This window comes from Ursus americanus, chromosome 19, assembly GCF_024610735.1.
Source record: "Ursus americanus isolate L20-20 chromosome 19, mUrsAme1.1.p, whole genome shotgun sequence".
NCBI lineage: Eukaryota > Metazoa > Chordata > Mammalia > Carnivora > Ursidae > Ursus > Ursus americanus.
In genome coordinates, this window is record NC_142145.1 from 45,053,814 (window position 1) to 45,066,008 (window position 12,195).

The following is a 12,195-nucleotide window of genomic DNA, read 5'->3' on the forward strand; positions in this document are numbered from 1 at the left end:
CCAGAACCAGAAAGCAACCTTAAAAGGATCCTAAGCATTCAGAATACACAACACAAAGTCCGTGTACCAAATAAAGGTCCTTTATGTTATTTCCAGTGGGGTCCTTCAAGCCTGCACTTTGTGCCTGTTTACTCTTAGGTGACACACATTCTGACAAGCTCAGCTCTTTCACTCCCAAATGTCAATTAGAAAGGAGTGAGGTGGATGGACTGCTACATGTAGTCAGGCTGAAATTTGTGAGAAGGGACAGCGGATCACCCATTAATACGCAAAACTCTAAAAATACTCACCGGAACTTAAAAACCCCAAAATGTGGGGCCTGAAATAGAACATCCAGCATACTATCTAACTTTTTGATAATTTAAGATCAACATTACAGCCAGCGATTGTTGAAGGTGAAGCCACACAGCCATGTAGGCATAAACTAGAGATAAATGAAATTAGTTTATCAAACTCAGGTCTACCCTTAGAAACCATGTGATCTTGAAAAAGTTAAGCTTTTTGCAGGGGCAGAGTTGCTGAAATAATCAGAATTCACTTTCGTAAAGCATTTGGCCAGAGTAGGTGCTCAATAAACACATGGCACGAATGAATGGCTATTAATACTTCCATAGTGCACTCTAATCACTGAGAGCAAGCACACTCTCATCCCTCATTTTTATATTGATGACCCTAACCCATAAAGAAAACATCAAAATTTTGTCCAGTGATATTCCAATAAGTAGGGAATTATATAACAAATAGTCTTTTGTACGTTTTGGCACTTAAAGTAATGTGACTTAGTAATATTAAAAACTCACCTATCCAAAGTGATGGATTTATTTTTTTAGTTTCCTGAGTTTCAGATAGCCTAGATTTTACCAATATTCTCAATCACATTTTAAATTTGCACTAAATCTCTATTTGTATTCTGATTCATTTCAGTTCTGAACCCTGTTCTTTTAAATCAGTACTAATTTGCATACTTAGAAATATACCCTTGCTCTCTTTACTAACACATCAGCAAAGATTTGTATAAAATTCAAAACTAAAGGCATATAGTAAAAAGAAGCATACTTAATTCACTGCTAATGGGAGTATAAACCGGTTTAAAAGAAAAACTCTGGGAAAATTTGGGCGTATATGTCAAGATTTTCAAAAATGTTCATACTTTTTGAGAATTCTACTTCTAGGAATCTATTCTTTCTTCTTTTTAAATTATATGCCCATTTCATTTCAAAAAAGAACCTGAAGTAACCAGAACTATCCTGAGTAAATAATCTAAATAAAAAGGTGTTCACAGGGCTATTTTCTATAATAGTGAAAAATATGAAAAACTGAACAAAAAGTAAATAGTTAAATAAATAATGGTATAAAGCCTCAAAGTAATACTACAAGGCCATTACAATAATGTTTATAAAGCAATTATAACAACATGGAAAAATGGTTTTGTTAAGAAAGAAAGAGGATACTAGGGTAATGCACTGAAAAAACAAATGCTGCATAGAAGACAGAAAGAGGGGCGCCTGGGTAGCGCAGTTGTTAAAGCGTCTGCCTTCGGCTCAGGGCGTGATCCCGGCGTACCGGGATCGAGCCCCACATCGGGCTCCTCCGCTGGGAGCCTGCTTCTTCCTCTCCCACTCCCCCTGCTGTGTTCCCTCTCTCGCTGGCTGTCTCTCTGTCACATAAATAAATAAATAAAATCTTTAAAAAAAAAAAAAAAAAAAAAAAAGAAGACAGAAAGAAAATGTATCGAATATTATCAAAATATATCAAATCAATTACATTTAATGGCAGAAAATGGCTGATTTCCCCTTCAATTCTTTTCTTTTCTGCAGCTTCCAAATATTCTATGTATGATCATTAGTTTTATAAAGGAAAAAAACCCCACATAATTGTTGTTATTTTTAAAAATCATGCAGCAGTTTCCCCCATTTTTTACAAATGGAACATTCCTAAAATTGTGATGATCACTCACCGGTACGCATAGATGTTGTGGGTGGCACTAGCTATTTTCTTATTCTCATACAATTTGGCAAGAACCATTTTCACCTTAAAAACAGCAGTAATATAAATGAACTAATGTATACTTTTTATTTGTTTTATAAATAAATGCTAGAAAAATATCTTAAAGCATATTGATATAAATACTGTTGTACTGAAATAATGACTTAAAGAATCTACTACACTCTGAAAAAGCCATTTCCAAACTTTCTCCTCATTTTAGAGGTAGAAACCGGTACTCTTAATTGGTATAAAAATTACAGACCTGGTATTTTTTTTTTCCTTCAAAGGCACAGGCAAGGCTTTACTGAAGCTAACAGCTCGAGCTGAAGTGCTGTTGGAGAGTGGTCAGGCTGGCCTCCAGACCTGGTATTTTTGAGCATCAAATATTAACAAATATTTGAGCACTAACCATGTTGATGGTACTTATATATGAAAAATTTTCCCCACGTAAATAATTTTAAATGTAAATATGAGCATTTTTAAAAATGAGCTATACAAAATAACGATACGTTCCAAATGTAAGACCGAAATTCTCTCTGGGAGTCATATAAGGTTTATAGAGGGGGTAACATGAGCCAGGTTCTGAAAGATGAGTGGTAATCTCTTTTGCATCAAAAGAGAAGAAAGGGGTGGGGCAGGAAGAAACCATTCCATTCAGAGGAAACTGTGTGTGCAAATCTATCAGATTTAGCAAAGAAAACATAAAGGATGCTCAGTTAGACTGGAATTTCAGATAAACCACAAATAATTTTTTTATTATTAGTATGACCCATACAAACATGTTTATCTGAAATTCCAATTTAACTAGGTATTCTATATTTTATCTAGTATCCCTATCAGGGACGTAAAAGAGTAAGGTTCTGCAAGTGACCAATAGTTTTATGTAGAAACTATTTAGAGTATGACTAAGAAGACAAAAGACATTGTATCAGGAATGATAAAGCTAGGATCCTATCACAAAGGGCCTTGTATAATGAGCTCAGGTTTTTCCTTGTAGACAATGGAAATAAGCAAAGACTGGGGGTTGGGGATACTGACACATGGCCAGACCTTTCAGAAAGGTAATGGCAAAGAATATGGAGGAAATCCTGGAGGTAGGGAAGATGAAGCTGCAGCCACAGAGATCAATTTGAATCAGAAACTGTGTAGTCTTGTGTTTATCATCTTTTAATCTTTCAGGTTCTTAGATTCCTGATCAATTAAATAGACAATGACCTCTAAGATTTATTTTAGCTCTCGCAAATTATGATCCTCTAAGTCTAAGTGATGATATCAGAAAAAGAAAGAGGATCCAGGATGAACAGATTCAAAACAGAATGTCTAATGAGGACCCTGGCAACAAGATTATGGGCAACAGCTGAGGACAAAATAGAGTTGCTGAGAGAAAGAGCCAGAAGCCTGCACCAAAAGCTGTTATCTTGACCAGAAGTCAATGCAGAGAAGAATTTCCTCTTCTAGAGACCAGAAGAGAGTAAAAGGGCAGCCTGGTACAAAGAACTATATCCCTGTAGGTCGAGGCTTCAGAAGAGCTTCAAGTAGAGGAGCTGCAGAGACCAAAGGGAACAGACTAATAATAAAAAACCTATGGTAAATTAATGACACTTTTGCTGTTAATTTAACTTTATAGGTTATTACAGTTTGTGACTGAAAAGTCTCCCGTTTGATACCCCTGGGTGGGAACCAGCTCACCTAAGGTCAAGAGGCAGAAAGGAAAAGGAATTCAGGTCAGGAAGACTCTGATCAACCAATCTGTCCACTGTCCCCTTCCCTGGGCATCAGTGGAACCCACTCGGTTTTGCAGAACTCCCACGCAATAGGACAAATAATTCTTTTTAACAAGCTATTAAGCATCATAATTTTCCACCTAATGGGTTTTTCTTGTTTGAAAACCCATTACAGGGTTAAGCCCTAATTAGAATTTAGATACAATTTTGAAAGTGGTGACAAATAGAAACAAAACAAATCTTCCATGATTCACAGTAATTTGGGGGTAGGGAAATGAGCAAAAAATGTTTATCTTACATGAAAATTACACACAACAGCAAAAATAAGCATATTATTGCAGAACCATTTACCTGAATTACTTTGGTAAAACAACATCAAAGTGAGCTGGACATAGTAACTTTACCTGTTTGGGACAAACTACTGGAGCCAAGTGTGCCTGAAAAGTACTTCTTCGGTCTGTAATGGGAATGCCATGATCAATCGGAGGTAATTCTTCTATTTCTATAAATTTAAAGAATTATATTACTTTTATCTTGAAAATTCTTACATTCAAATACTGAAAAATTGACAATGGTGTGGGCAGAGGGTGGGGAAGGGAGGTGGAAAAGAGATGTAAATTATATGGTAAATCAACCCCAATACCCATTAACAGTTGTCTATTAAAATTAAATTATAATTTTAAGCAAAAAGTTTCCAAATAGATTTTAAATAAGATTAGACTACTTGACTTAGAAATGATTTTCACCTTCCAAGGTCACCCAGTGGTAGGTTAGGACTGAAATCCTGGACTGTTACAGTAGTATAAATTGTACAATAACTAAGTTTTAGGAGTATAAAAGGTCCTGAGACCACAAAGATAGTCAGTTGCTAATATACCACAATTTATTTATCCATTCAGTTGATGGACTTCTGGGTTGGGAAACCCAGGACTTTATTTTGTATAGCTGTAATGTAACATCTTCTACTAATGAAACTGTTCCTACTTCATAGGATTGAATATATCAAGGATACACCACATTGGTATTCCAAGGAGTATCATGATTTCGAGTTATTCTGCTTCTTAAACAAGTTTAAGAACCACTAATTTACTCTTCACTCTGTTGAGAAACTTACCAACCATCCTGGCTGCTACATCTGCCTCATGTAGGATCTAAAGTCATTCAGAAAAAAGAACTGAAATTGTTTCCTATTTCTACTCACTGATCTATTGAATCTTACCAAGTCATCTTGCCTTACAATTAATGAACTATTTCAACTAACGTGTGTAAAAATATTTCTTGACAGCTTTAAACAACTTGTCCAAACTCACTGCACTGGTCTGTGGCAGGACTAGGACAAGAAACCAGGTTTATGCAGGATTTTTGCCTTTCTTCTGGGAGCGTCCTCTTCTTGAACGAACTGTGACCACTGTACTAGGGAGTACTGAGGTCAACAGGAACCAGATACTATTTATTGTGACTATGATTTTTACTCTTTTTCTTTTAATAGTGGATCCTGTTTCCCCAAAAAAATCTTATGCCAAATCCACAAATATATAAATGAATAAAATGTGAAACTAAAGCAGGAGAGTCCTGGGTCTTCTCCTCCACTCTTTCTCTTCCTGTGTATTCCCCTGCTAGTCCTGACATATCATGCAAGGACTTTAAAACTTCATAGTATTATTTGAAAGCTACTGTGTAGGGACACCTGGGTGGCTCAGCTGGTTAAGGGCCTGCCTTCGGATCAGGTGGTGATCTCAGGGTTTTAGGCTGGAGCAAGCCCCGCATTGGGTTCCCTATTCCTCTGCTTCTCCCTCTCCCTCTGCTCATGAGTCTGCTTCTTCTTCTTCCCCTCCCCCCGCTTGTGCTCTCTTTCTTTCTCTAAAATAAATAAAATCTTCTTTAAAAATAAAAATTTAATTAATGAATGAATTAATTAAAAACTACTGTATAACGCATAGGAAACTCCTTACTTTCAAAGAGAATGAATGTTTCCTCCGGTCTATCACGTTTTTGTAAAAGACTTGAGAAAACTGATGCTATTATTTGAACTTTTATGATACTAAAATAGAAGATACTTCCAATCACAACATAGAGCTGATTTATCACATCAATCTATTCATAAGCTGAAAACTACTAGATTATGGAACAAATTTGCTTAAGCAAAAACTAAAATTTTAAAGGCATTTTACTAGCTCTAATTCAGTGGTTGCACTTTCAATTATTAGATTTGTATTTGTGAGCACAGGCTAAAATTTAACTCTGTGACGTCAGGAAATAGCCGAGGATTTAGAAATAGAAATATAAAAACAGGATGTGAATTGAAAACATTAACACAGATTTTCTTAGTTTCAGTTTCTCCCATCATTAATCCAAAACTCTAGAAAGTCACACACACACACACACACATACACACAAAGGGTGGAGGGAGGGAGAAATTTCTTTTTTCCTCATCATTCTTACAGACCCAGCAAACACCAAAATGGCCAGCAGGTGGGAAAAAAATAACTCAATTCTCTGTAAATTATAACTATTTCTTAACATGTGAGAGTTTACCACATTTCTATACTATTTCAAAAACAATACATAATACTGCTATCCCACACTCGAAAGAAACTATTTAGTAACATTATACCTGCTCGATTTTCACTGATACCAAAATCCAATGCTTTAGCGGGAGTTTCTGGTTGACATGCTAAAATGAGATCATCTTCACATTCTACATCTTCCTCTTCAGTTTTCTTCTTTACATCGGGGCCTATGTGGATATGAGATATTATCAGTGCGCTCTGAGAGAAAGGAATTCTACTTAAAAACTTGTTGGTCTTGATACCATTCTTCATATAGAAGAGTACCATTCTTCAATATAAGGAACCAGGACTTTTATGAGAAGTAGCTGATTTCAAGGCTGAAGCAAGGAAAAGAAAAGATGAGCCTGGAACATCTTATGATTCCAGAGACTAAAGAAATGCTTAACAAAAAAAAAAAAAAGAGGTGAGCTTACAAAAAGAATACAGGAGTAACCTAGAATAATTTGAGCAACAAAATAATGATAGTATGGAATTTTAACCCATGGAATAAAATAATGTACATGTGTTCATACAGATATAAATAAATAATCAAAAAAATAAAAAGAGAAGAGACATCTCTTCCTCAAAACAGAATTCCAATTCAATGGAGAAGGAAAGAAAATGTGAATCATCATTAGGCAAACACCACAGTAATAAATACTGTTGACAAGACACACTAATAGATACTAAAATTAGTGTATAAAAGTTTAAGGAGGAATAGGATATTAGCATAGCCTCAAATTATCTCCCTCAAGGTCCTTACCAACTACAAAAGGAAAGATAGTAACTATGATGGTTAATTTTATATGTCAACTTGGCTAGGCCACAGTACCCAGTATTTATTTGGTCAAACACTATTCTAGATGTTTCTGTAAAGGTATTTCTTAGTTGGAATTCACATTCAAATCTGTTAACCTTGAGTAAAGCAGACTGCCCTCCACGATGTAAGAGAGCCTCATCCACTTAAGGTCTTAATAGAAACAGGACTAACCTCCACAGAAGAGGGAATTCTGCCAGCAGACAGGCAGCCTTCAGACTTGAGCTGCAACATCAGTTCTTCCCTGGGTCTCCAGCCTGCCAAACTATCTTACAGATTTTGGACTTGCCAGCCTCTACAAGCCCATGAGCCAATTCCTTAAAATAAATCGATCTCTCTCTCCTTCTCCTCCTTACCTCTCCCGCTCTCCTCTTGCATCTCTCCCTCCCTGTCTTTATAAATACACACACACACACACACACACACACACACACACACCCTATAGGTTCTCTGGAGAGCCCTGATTAATACCGTAACTTTACACTGGAAACATCTGGCAGATACCACCTTAATCAAAGAATCAAGGTAAACATCACCAATAATAAAGCATATTGATACCACAAGTTCCTTGATATATGCACTGTGAAGGACACAATATCATGTTTGTGGTATTCTTGCCAAAATGCCCAATCTTGCTTCAGTTGTGAGAAAACAATGGACAGACCCAAACTGAAGGACATTCTACAAAATAATCAGTACTCCTCACAAGTGTCAGGTCATAAGAAGTCATAAAAGTCAAGGAAAGACTGAGAAACTATTTATAGACTAGAAGAGAGTAAGGAGAAATAGTAGCTAAATACAATGCAGAATCCTGAACAGCATCCTTTAACACCAGAAAGGACATTAGCAGAAAATCAGTGAAATTCAAATAAGCTCTTTAGAGAGTTGGTTAATATTATACCAATGTTAGTTTTCTATTCTTGGAAATTATACTGTGGTTATGTAAGATGTTACTAAGGCAAGCAGAGTGAAGGATATAAAAGAGTCTTTTGTACTATTTTTGAAACTCTCCTGTAAGTCTAAAATTAGTTCAGAATTTTTAAAAATTGTAAATACTTGTATTTAATCACTTTAAAATTTAGCACTTCTATAGCAGAAAAAAATACGAAATAATAAATTTGTACTGAATATTGACAGTAAAATCAAAATAAATTACGTGTCAAGTGGGTGCCCTTGAGTGGAAAATTCTCATGAGATATCTTGATCACTAGCTTGCAGCCTTATTAGTTCCTCAGAACTACAAATCCTTCCATTTTAGTATGAAGTCTACAAAAACAATTTTGATAGGAAAAATTCCAGATGAAATTTCTAAGAAGTATAACTATAAACTCTTCAACAAAAATCAGTAACTCTAAAATTTGGACAGTGGCTAACCTAGATTGTGGATATAGATGGAAAAGGGGAAAATATCATTTTTAGGTTCTATAATTTTTTAAATTTCCTGAGAGTTGAGTGATCCCAAACTTCTTGGAGTCCTAAATTTTTACAGGTTTTCATTCCACTTTTGTAATTATCCTATACTCTAGAAGGGTAGATGGGCAAAAATCAATTCTGTTTTGAGACTACTTTTCCTATCAATGCCCTGAAATGCTACAAAACCAGAACATGAATCATGAAAGTTAAGGAAAATACTTCAAAAAAGATTGTCAACATGGACAGAACATCTTCATACCATTTATCTCTTAGATGTTAATACAGCAGTAAAAAATTTGCTTCTATAGAAAAATAGTAAAATGCTCTGAAAAAGTATATACTACTATCAACTTTAAATATATATTGATTTTACTAAGGGAGTCCTAAATAATTGGTTTGTTTTAAAAAACTCTCTCTCCCAGATTGAAAACAATTCTGTCAGTGGTCACAATGAAATATTAGAAATTTCCACATTGTCATATAATAATTCAATAAAAGAATAATAGGGCAAAATACTGGTTTTTAAATACCTTGAAATTAGATAGTAGCAATGGGTGTACAACTCTGGAATATACTAAAAACCAATGAACTATACATTTTTAAAGGATGAATAATTATGGTATGTGAATTATATCTCAATTTAAAAATACATTTTCAAAGTAAATTTTTATATCCTAAATATCAGTTCAGTGTATTTTCCAAAGTTGTTTTCCTATAAACACTTCACTCATTTGAAGCTAATGTCTAATTAATGTACTCCAGTAATTCATAAAGAATATTACACAGTTCATATTACCTTAATAGCCAAAGAAAGCAGAAATTTTAGAGCCAAGTTCTTTAACCATAAAATCTACTTCTGTAAGGGTGTAATATGGAGCCAAAGAGGCTAAAACTATATAGAAAAAAATAACCATAATTACATGAATAAATGAACTTTCCAGAGAAACTTGTATTTTATCACATACAAACCATAAAACAGAATAGATTTTCATTAAAAATTTCATCTAGAATAGCTACATGGAAATTTAATTACTATTAAGCTAAAAGAGCATTAATAATATTTTCAAACCTACCTGGTTCTGTCATCTGAGATTTTTGTATTAGAACATCTCTTATTTTCTCCACCCACAGATAAAGAATGCTTTCACCAATATTCTGTCTAAACAAAATTCAGGGGAAAAATCTGTTACTTAAAAAAATTCCTTCTCAAATTCAAGAAAATACAGACATATTTACAATCTAAGAAATTATACGCAAATTAGCCAAGGCTTTTAAAAAAGAATTTATAAAAACAGGTTTACTAACATTTGTTGGGTGAGTATTTAATACAGATTGTTCATATCAACATTAAAAATTCCAACTGGCTCCAAAATTAACACTGCTTACTTAAAATACGCTGGAGAGCTGCAACCAAAGAAGGGAAAGAAAATTTCTGAACTTGAACTGGATGAAGTAGATAGATGTAAACGTGATTTAGTTTCTGTCAACAGATATAGTTATAATATTGATGTTACTGCTTGCTTTTTTAAACTTTTTAAACGATTTTAAACCACTTATTTGGCACATTTATCATTTGGTATAATTATTTCCGCAAAGAAGAATGCAATGCATTGGAGGAACTGCCTCAGAGAACAAATTTAAAAGACTTAAAAGACAATTAACAACGTTATATTCACATTTTGTTTTTGACAAAATATTCTGTTGCCCAAATTGATTCATTTTGGTTCCAAATAATGTCTATCTCAGATATATTAAATCCATCTCAAAGGATCACTGAGAAGAAGAACATGTCGTGGGTTCATGTCCATAGCGTTATGTTAAATTAGGACAACAGCATTAAAGGCCCCAGGTGTCTACTCTTTTTTTTTTTTAAAGATTTTATTTTTATTTATTCGACAGAGACAAAGACAGCCAGCGAGAGAGGGAACACAAGCAGGGGGAGTGGGAGAGGAAGAAGCAGGCTCATAGCGGAGGAGCCTGATGTGGGGCTCGATCCCATAACGCCGGGATCACACCCTGAGCCAAAGGCAGACGCCCAACCGCTGCGCCACCCAGGCACCCCCCCAGGTGTCTACTCTTTAAGGAATGACACTAATTTTAAGTAAGTGTCTGTTATGTGTGTTTAAAGCAATCACCGTTCTACTTCATAACAACACCTTACCTTCTTCCTCTGAAAGTTCCCCTTGAAACCACTATCTCCCTTCATCATGCTACTCATCAGTACCCACCAAAGGAAACTTTCAAAACAAGCATACGGAAGAAAACAATATTGTTTTCAAATAATTCTGTACCCTCAAATCCTCCTCATCTCACCCGTAACTCCTTAGCGCTAAACAATCCCCCAGTGTGCTCTGGTAACCTAAGATTCTTAGAGAGAGGAAAGGTTTTAAAAATCTGAAAATGTTAGCTGAATTTCTTTTAAACAATTCCCACTTCTATCCTCTCTTCTCAATAAGATTTAGAGGTATAGACAGGGAAAAGTAAAACGTATTCAGTATATACAAAGCACAAAGTTCATAATATGTGTCAACACATTTTAAGCTCATGATTACCTAATGAAGAGGTATTATTTCCCCATTGTACAAATGACAAAATAAACCTAGAGAAATTAGTTAACTTATCTAAGACAATCTTAGAAGTGGTTAAGAAGCCCAAAGCCAGATATGAATACAGACTTACTCCAAAGCTCAGCTTGCCCGCTGCACTTTACTCTCCTATCAAGCAGCTGTGCCCTCTGGCAAGCAAGCCACTTGCACTCTGAGTCTGTTTCCTCATCTATAAAATAGAGACTTAGAGCATCTCATGTTACTTTATAGAGGCAGTTTCTTTTCAAGGAAATCTTAATTCACTCAACTTAACTTCAAGGGCCTCATCTCACCAGCCCTGCAAGTCTGGTAGTCAATGAGAAAACTAGGTCCCTTATCTCAGTGTTGTGATCGTTATCCTTACATCGTTATCCCTACAAATTTATGTTTTTGTATGTAATTGTCTCCATTTCCTAATCTCGTTCTATTGAATTCTCCCCACCACCATCACCAAAAATAGCGATACTAGGATCTAGTGTTTATCTGGTGTGAATACCTACTATACAGAAGACAAGTAGAAAACACTTTGTTACCTCACTTAATCCTCAAGCCTTTGAGGCAGGAAAAGCATCCCTCTGTGAATATACATTCAAATTCAGATTTATTGTTGGAGGGGCTGTGAAAAAACCTTGGAAGAATTTTCACAATAAGTAACTTTTCCAAATAATAAAGAAGAAATTAAACCTGAACTCCAACTCTCCTCTCCACTGCCCATTCTTCCTGCCGAAGACTGTACAATTAGCCCTTCTGCCCAACATCAGTTACTGAATGCTTCTTTCTTCCCTAGCATTTAACAAGACTTACTGAAATCCAGTGTAAGGAAGTTGCAGTGGGTGTGAAAGGTTTCCTGAGGAAAATGAAAACTACTTTTTCCCTTGGAATCCCAAATTCTGTCACTAATGGTGGGGTTTTGTTTTGTTTTATATTTGTTGTTTTTATTGCTGCACTTGTGTTTTCTCTTATGAGAAGAACCAGTGTTTTCTCTTTGTTCTGAGATTTTTTAGCTATCCACTAGGATTTGGTTTTCGAACTTTTGCCATCGCTGTAATGAAATGTCTCGCAAGCTCAGAAACAAACTAAAACAGACGAAAGCTGAAAGTCCTCCTTCCTGTGCCTATCAG

The 12,195-nt window shown here is 35.3% G+C and overlaps 1 protein-coding gene across 2 annotated transcripts in view; it reads right to left on the bottom strand.

Annotated features, from left to right (window-relative positions):
- Positions 1-12,195, bottom strand: part of IMPACT (impact RWD domain protein) — a 29,644-nt gene that overhangs the window by 7,004 nt on the left and 10,445 nt on the right. For both annotated transcript variants that reach the window (XM_045781879.2, XM_087869912.1), the window contains exons 5-8: positions 9,563-9,648; positions 6,325-6,447; positions 4,115-4,212; positions 1,958-2,031 (exon numbers count right to left, since the gene is read on the bottom strand). In XM_045781879.2, the coding sequence (XP_045637835.1) occupies positions 1,958-2,031; positions 4,115-4,212; positions 6,325-6,447; positions 9,563-9,648 (381 nt within the window). The remainder of the gene's footprint in view (positions 1-1,957; positions 2,032-4,114; positions 4,213-6,324; positions 6,448-9,562; positions 9,649-12,195) is intronic.